This window comes from Curcuma longa, chromosome 8 (genome assembly GCF_044706935.1).
Source record: "Curcuma longa cultivar G26 ecotype Majalengka, Jawa Barat chromosome 8, ITB_CL_G26_1.1, whole genome shotgun sequence".
Classification (NCBI taxonomy): Eukaryota; Viridiplantae; Streptophyta; class Magnoliopsida; order Zingiberales; family Zingiberaceae; genus Curcuma; species Curcuma longa.
In genome coordinates, this window is record NC_133868.1 from 8232530 (window position 1) to 8252596 (window position 20067).

The 20067-nt window shown below is 38.2% G+C and overlaps 5 protein-coding genes and 1 pseudogene across 6 annotated transcripts; 4 read left to right on the plus strand and 2 right to left on the minus strand.

Moving 5' to 3' along the window:
- Window positions 1–565: 565 nt before the first annotated feature.
- Window positions 566–3232, minus strand: LOC141833535 (transcription factor PIF4-like). The gene is made up of 8 exons (XM_074721010.1): window positions 3092–3232; window positions 2682–2790; window positions 1787–2576; window positions 1591–1656; window positions 1432–1497; window positions 1255–1320; window positions 878–1180; window positions 566–805 (listed from the first exon to the last, which is right to left on the minus strand). The coding sequence occupies exons 2-8, from the start codon at window positions 2774–2776 to the stop codon at window positions 644–646; spliced, it is 1548 nt and encodes a 515-aa protein (XP_074577111.1). The 5' UTR covers window positions 2777–2790; window positions 3092–3232; the 3' UTR covers window positions 566–643.
- A 3245-nt stretch (window positions 3233–6477) lies between these two features.
- Window positions 6478–8194, plus strand: LOC141833721 (putative E3 ubiquitin-protein ligase ARI2). The gene has a single exon (XM_074721215.1). It carries the CDS (start codon window positions 6617–6619, stop codon window positions 8192–8194), a length of 1578 nt encoding a protein of 525 aa, XP_074577316.1. The 5' UTR covers window positions 6478–6616.
- Window positions 8195–8210: 16 nt separating this feature from the next.
- On the plus strand, window positions 8211–8994 carry LOC141833977 (F-box protein At1g67340-like; annotated as a pseudogene).
- Window positions 8995–9709: 715 nt separating this feature from the next.
- Window positions 9710–13674, minus strand: LOC141833437 (uncharacterized). Of its 2 annotated transcripts, XM_074720883.1 has the most exons (6): window positions 13585–13674; window positions 13138–13516; window positions 12077–12273; window positions 11799–11944; window positions 11642–11700; window positions 9710–10598 (listed from the first exon to the last, which is right to left on the minus strand). In XM_074720883.1, the coding sequence occupies exons 1-6, from the start codon at window positions 13590–13592 to the stop codon at window positions 9948–9950; spliced, it is 1440 nt and encodes a 479-aa protein (XP_074576984.1). In that variant the 5' UTR covers window positions 13593–13674; the 3' UTR covers window positions 9710–9947. The 2 variants fall into 2 exon arrangements, with proteins under 2 accessions (XP_074576984.1, XP_074576985.1); XM_074720884.1 differs by lacking the exon at window positions 13585–13674 and having other exon boundaries at window positions 12077–12277; window positions 13138–13323.
- Window positions 13675–15338: 1664 nt separating this feature from the next.
- On the plus strand, window positions 15339–16222 carry LOC141833184 (protein P21-like). Its single transcript, XM_074720570.1, has one exon. The coding sequence runs from the start codon at window positions 15354–15356 to the stop codon at window positions 16038–16040; it is 687 nt and encodes a 228-aa protein (XP_074576671.1). The 5' UTR covers window positions 15339–15353; the 3' UTR covers window positions 16041–16222.
- A 2058-nt stretch (window positions 16223–18280) lies between these two features.
- Window positions 18281–19115, plus strand: LOC141833302 (protein P21-like). Its single transcript, XM_074720706.1, has one exon. The coding sequence runs from the start codon at window positions 18281–18283 to the stop codon at window positions 18962–18964; it is 684 nt and encodes a 227-aa protein (XP_074576807.1). The 3' UTR covers window positions 18965–19115.
- Window positions 19116–20067: the final 952 nt, after the last annotated feature.

Sequence of the window (20067 nt, forward strand, 5' to 3'; positions counted from 1 at the left end):
GTCCTCTGGCTTAATTATCAATAGAAAGTTAAGGCAGTTTTTATGACTTCATATGGTGAAAGTAGAATTTCACTGATGAAAAAATTTAGATTGTCTCAATGAACTAACCAACAGCGAACGATATTTTGAGTTGAAGAAAGAATCATTCATGGTTTCATCACATTGCAACAAGAACATATTTGGAGCTTAACATGAAGATATATCCAATTTACACATTTGTTGGGCATATACGTGAGAGATGCTTACTTCAACATATTGCATAACTATTATGAGGAAGACGAAATGTATCAAAATCTCTTTCTATTTCTGAATTTGCTAAAGTCAATCTGATGATCCAGTTTATTTTTGAACAGCAAAATGAACTGCATCAATGTTCTAGCAGTTATTTAATTTTATCTAGATAGAAAGTTGTTTATCATCCTAACCACCAGAAATGAAGTTGATGATCAACCTGATACATTGAAGAAAAATACTGTCAATCATAAATCCAAAATCGACAATAAGGATTTTGCAAAGCCACCTCATTATATAATTTTGTTATAATATACCTGAGTGATAATATGAGCAAGAGGAGGCAGATCAATGAGCCTTTTTTTTGTTTCATTTGCAAATTTTCATACTAATCAACAAAAGTAATTAAATTTTAGAGTATTTTTTCCCTGTTGGTGGCATGGTTACCAAATTTACCGCCATTGGTGTTCTTCTCACAAGGACCTTGTCCAGGGCCACATTGAGTGAGTTTTTGATTCTCTAACTGATGACTTTGTTGCACAATGTTGGATCCAAAAGCACATAGGTTCAACTCCTGCATTTGATTATGTCAGTTTTCTCTTACAAAAGATACAAAGTCAAGCAGTGTAAGGACTAAGAAACCGACCTGCGAACGAGGTTGAAGGTGATGAAAGCTGTGATACGAGGCCTGCAATTGTTGAGGATGGCCAGTTTGTATCAGGTTTCCCATATTTACTGCATGCATGGCTGGTGGATGGCCAAAGGCTGATTGGTTTGTGGCAGCAGGTGACCCTACAAATTGATGTTGAACTACTGGAAGAGTTGGCAGTTGAAATGGATGATGCATTGAAAGAACTGAAGCATGAGCCATTTCCATCCCCACGCCTGACATATATTGTTGAGCACCTGGAAACATCATCTGTGGCATTCCACTTCCCATCCACATCTTCTGTTGCATAGTAAGAAGTAGATTAGTCGATACAAGCATCAAGTATGAAATTAAAAGACACTCTATTGCCAGACCTGCACTTGCAGTTGAAGAGACTTCAAGTATTCAATTGCATCATCTAGCATTGATGCCTTGTCTGTCTGAGAAATGTGAATGATAAAGAAAAGAGCTTTCAGATCTTACATTCATAAGTATTTTAGAATATAGTTTTAATTTTGCACATTAATGATCATGGAAATAGGCTCATATACTTTATTGCTGTGAGGTATCAGTTCTTGAAGCGCCTTCATCCTCTCATTTATTCTATCTCTTCTTCTCTGCATGAAATCAAAACCTAATGCTGAGGAATGTATATGCAAAGCACAAAGTTAATACATTTCAGTGGTCCATCATCAATATTCAATGCTTACTCTCTCAGATAGGTTGTGGACTTCAGCTGCACGATTTCTGCGTTGCTTCTTCGCATCCAGCGAATCCTTTATATCCAGCAAACTTATAGTATTGGTTAGGTTGATATATAGTGCCAAACGTTTGAATTCCTCAGAAATCATGCAAGAAACTACAATGAAGGGTGAAATAAGAACGATCAAGCCAGTTAAGGTTTACCTTACATTGATCTTCCAAATAATCAACATATCGTTCCTTCCTCTTTTTACACTCGATCTTTTCATGCTGAACTTCTGTATCGCATTTAAGGCTAGAACCAGATGTTCCTGATGATGAAGGATAAGTAGTTTCATATGTATGTTTTTGCCCACTTTCTGATTGAAAACAACTCCTAGCAACATCCTTCGACCCCTCTGTAGAATCGACAACAACACTACTAAGACCGTCCTGTCTATGAATTTGACTACTTCCGTGTGTGTTGGATCCAATTCTCGTCATTGGAGTTGTAGACATCTGACTCCCTACCGTCGCCAGGCCAATGGATCCTTTCTCGCTCGACTTTTGTCTTACTAACTCTGGAAAATGGAAACAGTTTAGTCCACTATCATTTTTGCAACAGGACTGTTGTTTAGGAGGCAGCATTTTCCCCTCGTGCTGGGCGGAATGTTCAGGAGCAGATGATGCAAAAGCATTTCCCTCTCTAGCTGCTCCAAATTTTACACAACTAGCATCCCTGACAACCTCATTACTGTTTATCTTTTCCGGGCATACTGCGTTGGTATCTGCCATTTCAGAGAAAAACTCTGAACAGAATCCTTTTTCCGACAAATCTTCCATGGGATTTTGAAGCCATGACACAGTTTCTTCATCTTGAATCAAATTCATGGAGCCCTCATGTTCTTGTATTGGTTTAAACTCACTGCCACTCATGGAGATTTTGCGATTGTTATGGCTGTGCATGACCAAGTGCCCATCTTGCCATAGAAATTCTACAAGCTCGGTATTTTGCCTACGTGACCGCAATAGAAATACGAAGGGAAACTTATGGTTAATGCATGTCCACTATGCAACTTATAGCAGCATGAGAGAAGCATTAAGGAAAATAAACACTGACCCCAAAGGATTCTTTTGATTTGCTGTTGCGTGGATATCCAGATTATGTGTGAAGCCATCTTGTTCTAACTTCCATTCAGAAACAAATTGGCTCATTGCTTCCGGTTTATCTATATTTTCAAAGAAGAAATCAACAGAATTCTATAAGACACTGAAAAAAAATATAGTCATGTGAGAAGTCTGATAATTGAATCTGAATGGAGATTTCGACGAGCAGGAAGAGCGCATACTAGGAAGACACTCATCAAAGAAACATTAGAAACCAACAAAGTTGCACCAGCATGAAATGGAATTCAAACTATTTTTTTTTTCTCAGAGAACATCAATTTTATCACTCCAAAAGGCATCTCAGAGGAATCTATGAGAAGCAAATTAAGAATCTAAAAAGGGATTTTAAATGAAAACACTCACCTTGCTCTTTAAGTCTTCAAACTCTGAACAACACAACTGTTCTAGAAGAAGATTGTTGGGAAGCAACGATCCCTTTTATTGTGGTGATACTGTGGGGAAGAGCTGTGCATGTCTGTGATGGAGATGAGCAATGCGGCCATGTTACACTTATTGTGCTGTCATATGCAGAGCATGTGTCGTGTGTGAGTGGGTCTTACCTTTAAAACCAAGGGCGGACTACTGGACAAGATCCAAAATTATTATTTTGGGAGTTTAAACGTCAAAAACCTTTCAAAAAATGCCTACAACATATCAAGTTAATCGTCTAGAGATGACAATGGAGTGCGACAAAACCAAAGACAAGGTGGAGATTTAACTTTTCATCCTTTCCTCAAAGAATTTACTTTTTTATGGACTGATCACACTAATGAGTGAAGGTCTCCATATGAATTCATTTATGATGATTTATTCCTTTTCTAAACAAGAACAGAAGCCTTCTTCTGTAAAATAAAGAAAATGAAAACTTCTGACAGTTGAAGATGCTCTGCCTGCTAATCACAAACACGAAATCTGAAACAAGATTTAGGAAGAGTTTAAATCTATCAGCTTCAGTATCATAAATGTTTTTCATTGACTGAATTGCGTATCTTTTGATAGATTGAAAGGCATTTAAGATGGCAAGGTCAGATGCCTTGAATCATGTTTCATGATTACAAAACGTGTGCTTGTTATCAGATGAAGTAGACAAGAGCAAGTGAAAAGAAAAAAAATACAGAACGCATAAATAGATGGCTCCAAAATTTAATTGATGGATGGCAACTGGAAGATGTGTAGGTGTACGAAAACCAAAATAGAAGCCAAGACAAACAAATTTTTTATTAGATATTTCACTAAATTTTCTGCACTATTAATTTCGGACAAGTAAAGATGCACTCCCTCTTCCTTTATTCCTCTGAAGGCGTCGTTCATTTCACAAGTCCCAAAAATTTTGGCCTAACTATTAAAGCATAACAGTTTAGTACAGGTGCATAGTTCAACAGCTCCACAGTAGATGCATGTGTAAATGTACATATTCTTTGTTGCAATCTCTTGTTTTATCTCTAAATTAAATGTTTACCACAGTCAAGATTTTCTCAGTTTATTCACAAGAAAAATTATATTTTTATATTTCTTTTTTAAAAAATATTAATTTTTCTATATGTGATATATCGTTCTTAACTTATTCCTTCCAAACTAAAAAGATTTCACATTTCATTTGTACTCCACTCCAGTCAGTCATTGTCATTATTACTTAATTATGAATCCCACTGAATCAAAACTCAAAGAGAATTTGATTGCTCTTGGCCGACTAAAATGTCTTGACGTCGGCTATATCGACATATTAATTAAAAACATGCTGCTACATACCAAAACTCAAAGAGTTGACTAATTAAGTTGCATGCTTAGATTCAAAAAACTAAAATAAATTGCATGCTTAATTACGAACTCGATCGCTTGGTCAAAACGTACATGGATATAATTATTAAAGAGCTGGAAAATGGCAAACACATATCATTTATTTACCTGACTTCGAAATAATTAAGCAGCTGGAGCTACATAATTATCTTCGTCGTCATCCTCATCATCGTGGCGGACTCAATCAGCCGTATCACCAGCTAGCTGTCGTCACATCCTCCTAAAGCTCGCCGCCGGCGAAGTAGTACAGATCTTAAAAAAGAGCCTTTGCCGCCATGGAAGGAAGGAAGAAGAAGCACAGTTTGCAGGTGTTAGTATTGGTCGTACACGGAGCTACAAGTCAAAAAATCTAGTCAAAATTGAGTCCACGGTGGATTGACCGTTATGTATTCATCGTGTTCACTGGAAATACCTTTTTTAGCACAAAGTTGAGTGAGACTATCACATTTATCTCTCTCGTTTTCATTTTTTTTTCAGGTCTATAAGAGTAAACTATATGATTCCCCAAATTTGGCATATCCTTCTTTCAGAAATTATGAATTTTATTTTAAAACCATCTTGAATTAAACCTATATATAATTAATGGAGATGGAGTAATTAGGACTGAGTATTCGATTAAAATCAAATCAAATTAATCAAAATTAAATAGAACTAATTTTTTTTTTGAATTAACCGAACCGACTAAAATTTCAAATAAAAATCAAACAAATCGAACTGATAAAATATTAGTTAATTCAATTTTCAACCGAATTAATTGAAAATTAAAATTTTAAATATTATAAAAATTTTATTAATTATGTAGAGATTTATAAGTTTACTTACTTAAAAATTTATAAATTATTTTTTATTTTAATTAATTTGATTTATTTGATTTATTCGATTTAATCGAATAAATAATTTTAAAATTGAAATCGAACCGAATTAATTGAATTAACTGATTTTTTAAGAAAAAATAACTGAAATTCTGAAATAACTCAATTGAATCTTTAGTCGATTTATTCAGTTTAATCGAATTTTTGCTCACCCTTAAGAGCAACTTACAACCCGATAAATATTTGGGCCGGCCCAATTAATATATTCCTTTTAAAATTTTATGATGAAATATAAAGAGTTATAAATTTTTTTATACTTCTAATTCAGTCTATAATAAATATAATTAAAAATAAATATAACTTAATTAAGTTATTTAATTAAGCTACGTAGGAAACAATTGTTTAAATGGCTTCTCTTTCTTTCTATCCAAGTTACTTTCTATTTTCTTTATGAGTAATATATGAATATCTCAAGACAAGACTATCATTTTGATTTAAAAAAACCCAAAGTGAGTAATTGATTCATTCCATATTAGATCTTAGCAAAAAATTCATTTGATAACGCGAATTCACTTATATATGATATTTCACAATCGAAACAATTGTTTGAATTTTATTGTTTTGAAAAGGTCAATTCAAATTTTTTAATAAAATTATTTAATTTTATTAGAATGAATCATGCATGTTATTAATATATAAAAGAGTTATAATAGTTAATACAATTTTAATTTCATCATGATATTAAATCATCCTTAATTAATAAACAAATTTTTTATTTATAACTTTTTTTTAAAAAATATTTATTTAGAAAAAATCTTATTAAGATAATTAAAATTTTATTAGAAAGATCCGTTATTTTTTAAAGAATAGATTAACTAAAAATTCTATTAAAAAGATCAGTTATTTATGTAAACAAATAAATGAATTAAAAATTCTATTACAAAGATCCAATTTTTTTGGGTAAAGGATAGATTAATTAACAAACTCTATTAAAAAGATCCCGTTATTTTTGGTAACGAATAGATTAATTAAAAAAATCCATTAAAAAATCCCGTTATTTTTGTAAAGAATAGGTCATCCTGTAAACGGTTTAAAAGGATCCGGTGCCCTACTCCCTCTACCGCCCCCTTCTCTATTTCCCGGCCTTCTTTTCTCCGATCCCACTTCTGCTGCGCTTGCCTTCCCCTCGAAGCTGCTCCCGTTCCCCAATTCAATCGATTTCTGCCCTATTCCATCCGATCGCACCGTCTCCCTCCTCCGATTCGCCGTCCAGCCCCGCATGGCAGACGACGAGGACTACCTTTGGTCGAGCGATGTGGAGGATTGCGACCTCACCGATCAGGAAGACTCCATGGAGGAGAAAGTCCTCCAGGGCCTCGAAGACGAGAGCAAGGAAGAAGGCCACGAAGAAGGACACTGGTCCCGATCGTCGGTTATCACAAAAGAGTCCCTCCTGGCAGCGCAGAAAAAGGATTTGCGGAACGTGATGGAGCTGCTGGGGCTCAAAGAGCAGCATGCGAGGACCCTTCTCATTCATTACCGCTGGGATGCCGAGAGGATCTTTGAATTGCTCGATCAAAAGGGTATGGACCGATTGTTCTCAGAAGCGGGAGTGCCCACGGGTGGTGTCGATAACAAAGGTTTATCCACTGCAGCGAATCCACTCACCTGTAATGTCTGTTTTGAGACCATTCCCGCAGATGCAATCTTTGAGATGAACTGCGGGCATAGTTTCTGCAATGATTGTTGGACTGAGCATTTCATAGTGAAGATAAACGATGGGCAAAGCCGCCGCATCAGATGCATGGCACCCGAATGCAGCGCTGTATGCGACGAGGCAATCATACGGGATTTGGTCAGTGCAAGGTGCCCAGATATTGCCGATCGCTTCGACAGGTTCCTACTCGAATCATACATTGAAGACAATAATAAGGTTAAGTGGTGCCCTAGCGTTCCACACTGTGGGAATGCTATACGTGTTGATGGTGATATTTACTGCGAGGTTGAATGTGCATGTGGTCTACAGTTCTGTTTCAGTTGTTCGTCGGAAGCGCATTCACCTTGTTCATGCTCGATGTGGGAGCGATGGATCGAGAAATGCAGGGATGAATCAGAAACTGTTAATTGGATAACAGTAAACACAAAGCCTTGCCCAAAGTGTCACAAGCCCGTCGAAAAGAATGGCGGTTGCAATCTTGTTTCATGTATCTGCGGGCAGGCATTTTGTTGGTTGTGCGGTGGGGCTACGGGAAGAGAACATACGTGGTCTACCATCGCCGGCCACAGTTGTGGTCGCTTCGAAGAAGATCAGACGAAGAAGACTGAGCGTGCAAAGCATGACTTGCAGCGTTATGCGCACTATTATAGTAGGTACAAGACTCATACCGATTCTCTCAAGCAGGAGAGCAAACTCACGGAGACAATTCAGAGGAATATTTCCATTTTGGAGGAGAAGCAATCTAGAATCATAGACTTCAGTTGGTTGACGGATGGACTGAATAGGCTCTTCAGATCAAGACGGGTGCTTTCGTATTCGTATCCATTTGCATTCTACATGTTTGGGGATGAGCTCTTCAAGGATGAGATGACAACAGAGGAGCGAGAGCTGAAGCAGAATTTGTTCCAGGACCAGCAGCAACAGCTAGAATCGAATGTCGAGAAGCTATCTATGTTCCTGGAGAAGGATTTTCCAAGCTTTTCGAATGATGAGATCACGAGCATAATGCGGCACATGAAAAATCTTTCCAACGTCGTCGACAGACTTTGCAGACAAATGTACCAGTGCATTGAGAATGACTTGTTGTATTCCCTTCAGCGAGTAACTCACTGCATAGCTCCGTATAAACCCAATTTTTGATGTTAATGCAAAACATATGAAGATTGATTTTTGTTTTTTCTGAGAATTAACTCTTGTAGCGACTCATAAATATCAGTCTCTTTTATCTCTACGTAGAATTATTTTAATAGACTGACAATTAAATTTAGGGGGTGCTTGGTATAAATTCGGTAATGGGAATGGTAATGGGTTTATTGAGGGGTTAATGGTAATGGGAATGATTACTGGATTGATGGTGCTTATATCAAAATAAGTATAAGATTTTACGCCCTGGGAAACAGAGGAAGCGGCGCGTCGTTGATGGCGAAGGCAGCGATTCGATAGCATCCGTGGTCGCTGTACTCTCTGGCGATCATTCAGTTCAACGGAAGCGGCGGCTCCAAAAATGCCAAGGATCTCCGCGTCGACGTGGCGCTGAGCGCCCGCGCGACCTTCTTTGGCCAGCGTGGAAGAATGGGCCGCATCGCCGGGCGACAACGGAGGGAATCGCTGAGGAGACTGCTGCCGCCGCCGCCGAAGGAAGCCCCCTCCTCAGCGACTTTGGCTGGAACTTGCCCCCTCCGGAGCCGCACCCAGCCAACTGATTCCTCGTCGACTGGTCCCAATCCTCCCCAACGCGGCTTCTGGAGGACCTGCGCCTCTGCTCGCAGCGCAACTGCGGGTGGCCAGAGACCCGCCAACACGAATTCCGGCGGTGCTCGATCTGCGGCGTCGTCAGCTACTGCTCCGCGTGCCAGGCTCTCGATTGGCGGCTATCGCACAAGGCCGAGTGCGTGCCTCCTGCCATCTTTGTCACCGACGTCACCGCCGACACCGATTGAGAGAAGAAGAGGAGGAAGATGGGAGAGCTTAGATGAACGGGGGAGAAGACAAAGGGGGCGGCCAAGAGGGGGAGGGAAGAATCGCGGCGGGGCGCGGGGTATAATCGCAGTCCACGGGAACAAATGGGAATGAGTTTAGCGATAACCGGGGAGGGGTAGGTTATGAAATCATGGATATCATATTCTTATTTTGATTCCCATTCCCGTCTATCAAGCATTAAGAATGGAAATGAAATAAATTTTATTCTCATTCTCCTCTCCTAAACCCACCTACCAAGTGCCCCCTTAACATTCCAGATCTGTTGAATTTGTCAGAGAGTTAAAGAGAATTATCTTATGTGATTATGTGAACTTAAATTATTATTACTAGATTATTATGATCTACATAAAGTCCTAATTTATGGGAGAGAATGAAAAACCCTTGGCACACATGGAAAAACCTATTATACTTCAAAGTGCACACGTGGAAATCATACAATCGACTTCACGCATGTGAGAAGATAAAACGAGAATCTACAATTAACCACGATCAATTTGATTACAAATCTATAAAACCTATGTAACTGAGTACAAAATTGCACCTTCATCTTGATAAACTACTTATCTTTTTATTATAATTACACTTTTATATATCTACTAAACTAGTAAACTTAGTTAATACAGAACTGAACCAACAATCAGTCGAGAATTATTGCCTTATTAGTAGCATAGTCAATTTTAACATCACATGAAATATTCTTCCCTGACAAATTTTCAGATATTAAATTGGATAATAATACATGTGAAAAGAAAAACACAATCACTCTAGCAAATGCTCTTCTATCAGTGCCAAGTGCCAGACCAAAATAGATGTAAATACCTAAAAAGATCAATACTTTTCAAGCTGCTACAGAACTTCAGGTTGAAACCTATGAATAATTTGCTCAATCCAATTCAATACCCATCAAACTGTTCTACAGCTTCTTCTTACTCGATCTTTTTGAGGCATAATCTCTTAGCCTGCTAAGAATCAGCCTTTCACACTTCCGCAGCACAAGAGAATGGTACTCCTTCATCTCTTTCACCCGAAGGCATCTTTCAATCTTTTGGGTATCTTCCTCTACTGAGCTACTTCCATACAGACTTTCCCTCAGATCAGCAAGTGAACTTAGTGCAGAACAAACGTTGTCTGATACCAGTAGCTCCTTGATATCTCCAGGTGTTTTCTGATCCATTTTCATGCGTTTATTGCTTGTGGCCTTGACTAATTTGACAATGGCAGTGGACTCGTCAAGATTCACTAATGCATCGGATGTATATCCCAGTTTTTCATAATCCTCCTCTTGTAAAAAGATTATGTAAAGAAGGACGAGAAGCTCCAATTCTGGTTCTCCATCACATGAAATTTCAAAGTATTCACAGTGTTGGTTGGCAGAGCCTAAATAATTGAGCTTTCTCCAGCATGAAACCCTTGCTCTACAATAACGACTGGAGAAGGCCGAGGAGCACCATCTGACTACCAGTGCAAGATCAATGTTCACAATGTCATATTGGTTGTCGGGTTCGGTGAAACCATATCTGTAAAGAAGAGCTGCATTGCCAATGATGCCATAAGTGTTGAACACCTGAGGAAGACAGGTTATGCCAATTAGTTGGTCAATGAAATTGGTACATGTATTACCAACTAATTCTTAATAACAGGGGTTGAGACGAGAAAGACGGATGAAAAATCAAGGGTAAACTGAAGGTGTGGAAGACCTTATAACATATTCCAGCAATGATTGAACTGTTTTTTGTTTCCCTGCAAATTTTATTTTTGCATCTACACAGTATCCATGAACTAACAACATAGCCAACAAAATCTGCAGAACAATTTAAATTACCAAAGAAAATTCTCAAGCAGAAAGGGCAATTCCCATTTAGTATACAAGCATGAGCATAAAGCCATAGAAGCGGGGAATAAACAGATTCTAATTTTATCACTTAATTGGTTTATTTTCATATTGAAGGAATAAGCTGCAATGGTTTTTTTACTGTCAAAGAATGCAACTGTTTGCTCTTAAGTTGTATGGGCTAACTATTGAGGTGACATCTTCTTGACCAGAATCATAGGTAACAGAAAATCATAATAAAATAGATTCTGCCTAAATTGGCGGCATGCAGTGTTCAATTTCCACAACAGTAGCACTTAACTAAATCTAGCAGTCCATATGGTTGAAGGTACCAGAAACAAGAAATTTTTTTGTCAACAAAGTGATGGACACCAAATATGAATGAGGATGAAAACAGTGAAATATTGAAAGAAATCAGGGGTCCTATATCATGCCAACACTAGAACATTAAAATCGGAAATCTATATATTCACAATGTAATAACAAGTGAATTGGCTAATCTTGGATAAATGAGGATGAAAGTAATAAGGAAGTCATTGAATTAAAGTTGGAGATCTCATGGCGAAAAAATATTTTGAACAAAAAAAAATATGTAAATGATCAATTATAGGATACAGGACCACCTCTGATCCACCAATAAAGAACAAAATAACCTGGAATAACATCACAATGAATTTTACCAAGCTTCAAAATTGACCAAAGATAAATTGCTTTACCAAGCATAAGTTGCATGTATTCAGGAAAAAGAAAGAACAATTATAAACCAGAATGCCAACCTCACATCCTGCCTCAGCATATTTAACAATAATCATTTCGAGATTAGTATCATCTTCCCCTGAGCAAAAAAAAAAAAAAAACAATATCACTCAGTTAAATTCATAATAAAAAGGTTTCTTGTTTCATGTAAAAGCTGGAGTTAAAACTCATCAAAACCTGAAGATCTAGTATTTGAATTCGCGATTGATGATTCACCATCATGAGACTCATAACTGATATCACTATCTCCATCATCATCTGAGCTAGATGAAGAAGTTACTGAGGTAAAATGGACATGTTCAGCTCCTGTTTTGTGATTGAAGCTGAAATACATTTTAAAAACTCAGCCAAAGAATGATTTCAGGAAAATTGTATTTAAACAAAATGAAAATTGCTATTTGCATATACAGACAAAAGCATCAATTAAACATCTAGACACAATGAAAGTTACTCACAGATCAGCTAAAGGCACCATTCCAAATCCATAGCGACTATCAATTTGAAATGATCTTGATGAAACTAGACTCTTGGCTGAAAAATATTGCTCAACACCAAACCTATCTGGATCAATATTCCAAGTGCCAGATAAAACTAAGGGCTTAATAAATTCTCTCCAATCCTCATACACAAAACTCTTGTCTTCCTTTACTGTCTGCCTAGAAATTTACCAAAAGATAGCTAAACATTGAAAGATCACAATATAGAAGCAGTGACATATAATTCAAGTGCAGGGCATACAACATCTAAAACATTTAAGTGACGTGTGTAAAAAAAATAACACAATCTCCCAAAGTTTGTATGCACACATAGTGCACACTGAATGTGGAATACAACACCACCAGAATACAATACAATGTTCATGGACAATGAGACGGATAAACAAAATTTAAATTTCAGCGTAACTGGCCACCATCTTTTAAACATGATAGCGATAAAATTATAGCAAACCAACTGGTCTGACTTAAGAGACTGACAGGTATATAGGCCACAATGTAAAGGAGATCAAACATATTTGGTATTTCCATGAAATTGAAGAGAAGTTTTATTTTCCATGAGACTTGTATAGTGAAAAAATGACTTGAGTAATAAAACACAATAAGTTGGACTAACGAATCTTATATCAAGTGAAATAATATCAGATAGAAAAAGAAAGAGAGAACGGAGGCAACAGGAAAATAGGTGCCAATTTCTGAAACAGATCACTAAGGTATTGAAGACGGCAACTAAATGACTAGCTGATCGAGCCACTCTGGCTTTCTCAATCATTCTTTGCTTATCCTTTTTATCGGATATAAACTGATACACAAATTCTTGCTCAGTAGGGGCATTTTGACTTACTAACATTCAGCAGATTTCTGACGGAGTTTTCTCTCAATCTCAAGTTTCCCGCTTCCAATGAAGAATAATTGTTAGAGGAGAAAACAAATTATAGAGTTCTCACGCACAATAAATAATATATATCATAATCGTCCATAGCTTGATTTGACAAATTGCATCAAGGAAGTGATTCTTTTACCTTGTGGAGTTCCGTTCCTGAAAGAAATGCGTCGACTTCCTGCAAGCTCCATACGAGAGGCACGCATTCTCTATCCGGCAAAAGTTGAAGGTACCCATGCCACGGAGATGCGGGCCCTAAGCTCCTCTCGTACATTACGGCCACCGCCAAGCCAAGAGTTCCCGCCAAGTCAGCGCTTTCGATCATTTCGCGCGCACCCGAAGTCTGAATAGTGAGGCAAGCGCTCTTGGGAATGGTGGCTACAAGGTCCCCTTCCTTCAGGTCGCAAACAGCTCTAACTGATATGCCTTCTCCGAAACATCCATCGTCCACGATCTCCAGGGCATCGCTGCAGACGAGGCCGTGGGATTTCATCCATCGCTTGAAGGCTCTAATCCGCCTGCCGGAAAAGAGTAAGACAGGTCTACAAGTGTACGGTTTGTGAAAAGGAAGGCAAAGATTTGGTACCGAGTCATTGAGGAAAGCGTCGACGGTGACGAGCCCCGGTGGCGGAGTGGTGGTTGATGACGGAGGAGAAGAGCCCGCGCCTCCTCTCTGACTCACACGCAGGCAGAACTGGGGTAGGGTTTAGCTCCCGGGCGAAGTCATACACACCGGCCACCAGGCTCTAGGGCCACCTGTCAGGGCCGGCCCGACGTAAAGGAAAGTGTCTGGACCAAGAAGGGTACGGGTTGGGCCCGATCCACAGTCCGGCCCATGGGCCTGCCTACGACGTAAAAGATCTCTAACAGCGATGGATAATGTTTTTTATTTTTAATTAATAAAATTGGTCTATAACAAGTTGCGTCTGATCAATTAATTCATTAACAAGTCAATGAGGATATCAGATCTCATTAAATGTGAGGATATGATTTTTTTTCACTTTTATATATTTCTTCTTACGTTGTAATTGTCTTCTAAAATATAATGACTTTTGCTTCAAAATAATACTTTAAATTCCAAATTTTACAAAATCTCAAAGCCTTAACTCTTTAAAGAGAAGAAGAAGAGGAGACAACAAGAGTGAAAAAAAGTCACAACCTATGATTGAGTGATTTCATAGAGGAAATCTCTTTTATATAATGAATGATCGAATTAACATAATATTTTTATTAATGTGAGATAATTTTCTTCTCTCTCGACCAAGAAATATTTTCACAGAGTTTTCTTTGGCACAATTCTATAATTGAGCATCAAATTCCCACATAATTAAATATCAATTCAATTAATTGAGCAAACAAAACATCATGTTCCATGGATATAATATTTTTTCGGTTTAGAATGACAAAATTATATATCATTGAGCCATTTTTTTTGTACATAATTAAATATCATCTTAAAATTAATCTCTTGATTTTAAACTCATGCAAGCAAAACATTCACGCATTTGCATCGATCCATGGATCATATTTGTATATTCACACCCTCATTTGATCAAGTCAGACCAAACCGATAAGATGATCTAATCACAAAATATATAGTTGTTTATATCCCTATTTAAACTATAGCCATTGTTGGTTATGAAATTCCAACAATAAGTATCAAGTCAAGGAAGTTTGAAATCCATTCACTTCGACAGACTGTTAGTTTGAGATAAGTGACAGACTGTTAGTTTGAGATCATTCTCACTCTTTAAAAAAAAGGAAGACAAATCTCAGGTACATGGTCAAGATCAAATTAACTTGAACATGAAAGGTGTACAATCTCATCAACAATTATTAGATGGTAAATTAAGTCAAAGTCATGAACGATCGAGTGCTAGCTGTAAATCTTGTAAGATCAGAAGAAGATATGTATGAACTTGGAAATAGGACCTCTTATTTATGGTAGTGTACGACCTAATAATAAACTAAGCAGAAGTCATGAACGTGCATTGAAAATTTTGCTATGCCTATTAAAATCTAACATTTTTTTTCAACAATGGAGGACGAATATATCGTCTTTTCTATAGATCTATCCAAAAGTGGCCCTCACAATTCTTCTAATCTTCCACAAATCTATTTATCTTCCATACTGCCTTTGAATTTTTTATTCACATTTAATTTAGCATTTTAATTGTTCGACGACCCATGCAAGTCTTTCTCCAGTCAAGGCTTCTTTTTTTTCTATTAATTTCTTTAAATTTTATCCATTTCTTTATTAATTAATAAATATATTAATTGCCACTACTGTCTCTATAAATTCCCCACTTCCCCCGTGAATTCCCACAAGCTTGAGCATTGCGTACTCAGTCCGTTATGGCTGCTACATCAACCACGGCCGTGCTCTGTTTCTTCCTCTTCCTCCTCCCTCTCTCCATTAACGCCGCCACCTTCCAGATCGTCAACAGATGCTCCTTCACCGTCTGGGCCGCATGGGCCACCACCGGCCCCCGAGCAGGCGGCGGTAACCAGCTCAACTCCGGCCAGTCCTGGACCATCAACATCAACGCCGGCACCACCGGCGGCCGCATCTGGGCTCGCACTGGCTGCTCCTTCGACGGAAGCGGCCGCGGCAACTGCCAGACCGGCGACTGCGGCGGGGTGCTGCAGTGCCAGGGCTACGGCCGGCCGCCCAACACCCTCGCCGAATTCGCCCTCAACCAGTTCCAAAACCTCGACTTCTTCGACATCTCCAACGTGGACGGGTACAACGTGGGGATAGACTTCAGCCCCACCAGCGGCGGGTGCCGAGGGATCCGGTGCGCCGCCAACATCGTGGGGGAGTGCCCGGCGCAGCTGAGGGCGCCGGGGGGCTGCAACAACCCCTGCACCGTGTTCGGGACGCAGCAGTACTGCTGCACCAATGGACCGTGCCAGGCCACGGATTTTTCAAGGTTCTTCAAGACGCGGTGCCCCGACGCCTACAGCTACCCGCAGGACGACCAGACCAGCACGTTCACCTGCCCCGGCGGCACCAACTACAGAGTCACTTTCTGCCCTTGATCGACTTGAAGCATGAGATCGTATATATATAATTACTATAAGACAATAAGATTTGCAAGGATCTAATTCGACACGTTTCTATAATCATGGAGAATAAAACATGTGTGCTGAATTACTAGCGTGAGGTCTGCTGATCACGCCTGTATATATACAGATCGCCATCAATAAATATAATTATTAGATCGCCATCAATATGATAATAGCTTTTATCTTTATTTTCCTTCTCCTTTAATTTACTTTATTTTGTCTACTTCTGTTCATTTATTGATTTATGATGCTGTTTGTTTGCTGGGTTGAATCATGATATCAGGTTGATACTTCTGTTCTTGAAAGCTACTGCCATCCTAGTCCAAATTTAGTTTTCGCCAAAAGGTATAATTGTAGTTCATGTTTTTTTCTAGTGGATAAGGATTATGCATGTTGTCTTTGCATTTTTTAGTTGAGAGAACAAAAAAGAAAAGAAGAAAACGGAAAAGAAAGTTAAAAAAAAAGGGCGAGAGAGGAAATTAATTAATTTCTTGGCAGCTTTCAAGTCATCAATTTTTCCTCATCCATAGCATGCTAGACTTGAAAATTATGCCTTTTCACTTGGAATAAGACTTTTCCACTAATTTAAAATTCATTTTCGAAAGTAAACACAACATCAGGAGTTAAAGCCATGGGATATAGTTTCCCATGAATAAAGACTTTGAAAATGTCCCGAGCTAAAAACTCCAACAAAACAAACCCGTAAAATATTTGGCAACAAAAATAATTACTTCATAAGGTTTATTTATATAAATAGTCAAAGAAGTTAGGCATCCATTCACTTACACGTCCTCTTCATTTGGGATCCTAGCTATTACTCTAACTCTCAAAATAATCTTACTTATGGATGCCAATACCAATCTAAATCGAGCATAAAAGATATACTTTATAAACGATTCTTAGAATTAAAGGGCTTTTGATCAAAAAACAGATATTGCAATCCAATAGTAAATTTAGAAGATATGATAACTACTCTTTAATCTATATGTTATATTAATTAATAGGTAGTTTTTATACTTAACGTCTTGAAAATTACTATAGTCCTGGTTCAAAAATATATAGTCTTCGCTGAAAGGTCAATATTGTATAGCTCATGTACCTTTTTCGTGGATAAGGATTATGTGGCGTTTACTTTTATTTTATAGAGAGCAAAAAAATTAAATAAGTAAATTAAAGAAAGTAAAATAAAGGAGAGGAAATTCATTTCTTGTGTGGCTTTGTAGTCAGTAGTTTCTTCTGAGTTCCAGAAGCAGGAGAAGATAATTAGTATGAAAATCCTGCATGCTCTTTCATTTGGGATAAGACTTTGCCACTGATTTCAAATGCATCCACCGAAGTAAACACAACACAAAGAGTTAAGCCATTCGACATAGTTTTCCATAAATAAAGGCTTGAAAATATATATGCCCGAAATTAAAAACTCCAACAAATTAAAACAAAAATAAAACCGTAAAATATTTTATAACTAAAATAATTACATAATTAAGTATTCATATAATTAAATGTCGAAGAAGTTAGGCATCCATTCCCTTCCACATCCTCTTCACTTGGGTGATGGGTCCATTTATATAATTTCATTTGAGCATCGAAGATATAAAATTTAATTAACAATTGTCAAAACTAGAGGGCTTTCAACAAAAAATCATACATCGCAATCCAATAGTAAATTAAGTATAAAGTTTTTGCAGGAGAAAAAGTATAGAAGTTTGCATAGAATTGTCTTCATCCGCGAAAAATGTTATAAGTCCAAAATAAGATATATATTACGTGAAAGTCAAACTCTTGCCTCTTTTGGTTATTTTTCATGCATAGTTGAGTTGATGACGACGGAACAGATTTATAGAAGAGGGCAAAAGTTTAAATTTTAACAAAGCCGAGCAATACCTTTTCTCATCGTGACCAATTACAATTTCTCGATTTACCTTCTTACAAATGGTCGTTGGGCCGACGATCATGTAGAGCCCGCTAAGATGGCAGATGACGACCGTGTGGAGCCCGCTAAGATGGCAGATTTTTTTTTTTTTTTTTAAGATGAATATCTCATATCTTCCCATAAGTTTCTTCTAGGCTCTGGCCAGCTCTTGAAATCGGTTACATTTTCTACTATGTTTTTTTAATTATCCATTACTTGATTAATAAGTAATTAGATTAATTGCCTTTACCATCTCTATAAATTCCCTTGCTTCCCCCATGAATCCCCACAAGCTTGAATCATGGCTACATCAACCAACGCCGCGCTCTGTTTCTTCCTCTTCCTCCTCCCCCTCTCCATTAACGCCGCCACCTTCCAGATCGTCAACAGATGCTCCTTCACCGTCTGGGCCGCATGGGCCACCACCGGCCCCCGAGCAGGCGGCGGTAACCGGCTCAACTCCGACCAGTCCTGGACCATCAACATCAACGCCGGCACCACCGGCGGACGCATCTGGGCCCGCACCGGCTGCTCCTTCGACGGCAGCGGCCGCGGCAACTGCCAGACTGGAGACTGCGGCGGGGTACTGCAGTGTCAGGGCTACGGCCGGCCGCCCAACACCCTCGCCGAGTTCTCCCTCAACCAGTTTCAAAACCTCGACTTCTTCGACATCTCCAACGTGGACGGGTACAACGTGGGGATAGACTTCAGCCCCACCAGCGGCGGGTGCCGAGGGATCCGGTGCTCCGCCAACATCGTGGGGGAGTGCCCGGCGCAGCTGAGGGCGCCGGGGGGCTGCAACAACCCCTGCACAGTGTTCGGGACGCAGGAGTACTGCTGCACCAATGGACCCTGTGGGCCGACGCCTTTGTCAGAGTTCTTTAAGACGCGGTGCCCGGACGCCTATAGCTACCCGCAGGACGACGCGACCAGCACGTTCACCTGCCCCGGCGGCACCAACTACAGAGTCACCTTCTGCCCTTGATCGACGTGGTGCATGAGATCATATATATATTAAGTCCGTATATAATTACTATATATAAGACAATAAGATTTACAAGGATCTAATTCGATACGTACGTTTCTATAGTCATTGAGAATAAAACAAAGAGTGTGGTAAGATAATTTCACGCCTGTACCTGTTATCCATTAATAAATAATTATCAGATTTACATAAATATGATAAACACTTCTTCTGTTTCTCAAAACAATTAACGAGCTAGGGTTACGTTGGCAGTTAAACTATTATTTATTCCATTAATAGCACACAACAATTAGTCATTAACAATATATAGTCGCATAAATGTCTTTTTATCACCCCTGACCATTTTAATTAATTAATTTATTTTTAAATAGCCTTATCCAATCCTGGCCATTCAATCAACTTAATTTAACGACTCAACAAATTTCCTAGCTTTCATGCCTTGCAAGCAAGTAAGATCACTTATTTTAAAGCATCCGTATTGGTTTAAAAGTTAATATACATCATATCTTTAAAAATATATAAATCACGTGTCATATATCTATCATATTAAAAAAAATTTATTAATAGATACTTCTATTTATTTTAATATTGACATTCCTACAATTCACCCATTTATTTATTTTATATTAAATAAATTAATATATTCATCTATATTAACTGAGTTTAAAAAAAATCGAACACGTATCTACGTATAAGTGTTATAATACCTTTCAATATTTATTATAATGTTAACATATTAATATGTGGATGTCTGACTAACTTATTAATTTAGTTTAGTCTAGAAAATCAAAAAGTCGACAAACCATTGTTCATGGCGCTAAACTTCCCGTGTACGAAAATGTCTCAGTGAGGTCATAATGACATGCATTGAATGCATAGAAGAAAAAAGTCTTGCATGCGGATTAAGAGAACAAAATCACAAGAAAATTGCGATGAGGCTGATCTACATATGATGTGGCAATCCTATCATTTAACATTTGTTCACAGAGACAACAGGATGAATATTAATTATCTCTCCTTAGAAATTAAATTATATTGTATATATATCTTATCCCCGTGCATGTATTAAACAACGTTAGTGCGTATGGGATATATCCATGCAA

Coding starts and splice junctions, on each gene's coding strand:
- LOC141833302 (XM_074720706.1), top strand. CDS start 18,281: ATGGCTACATCAACCAACGCCGCGCTCTGTTTCTTCCTCTTCCTCCTC.
- LOC141833721 (XM_074721215.1), top strand. CDS start 6,617: ATGGCAGACGACGAGGACTACCTTTGGTCGAGCGATGTGGAGGATTGC.
- LOC141833535 (XM_074721010.1), bottom strand. CDS start 2,776: ATGAGCCAATTTGTTTCTGAATGGAAGTTAGAACAAGATGGCTTCACA. Junction 1,657..1,786: donor ATTTGGAAGATCAATGTAAG/GTAAACCTTAAC, acceptor CTGGATATAAAG/GATTCGCTGGATGCGAAGAA. Junction 1,181..1,254: donor CTCTTCAACTGCAAGTGCAG/GTCTGGCAATAG, acceptor ACTATGCAACAG/AAGATGTGGATGGGAAGTGG.
- LOC141833437 (XM_074720883.1), bottom strand. Junction 12,274..13,137: donor CAGGAACGGAACTCCACAAG/GTAAAAGAATCA, acceptor ATTTCTAGGCAG/ACAGTAAAGGAAGACAAGAG. Junction 10,599..11,641: donor ATGCTGAGGCAGGATGTGAG/GTTGGCATTCTG, acceptor TGTCTTCCTCAG/GTGTTCAACACTTATGGCAT.
- LOC141833184 (XM_074720570.1), top strand. CDS start 15,354: ATGGCTGCTACATCAACCACGGCCGTGCTCTGTTTCTTCCTCTTCCTC.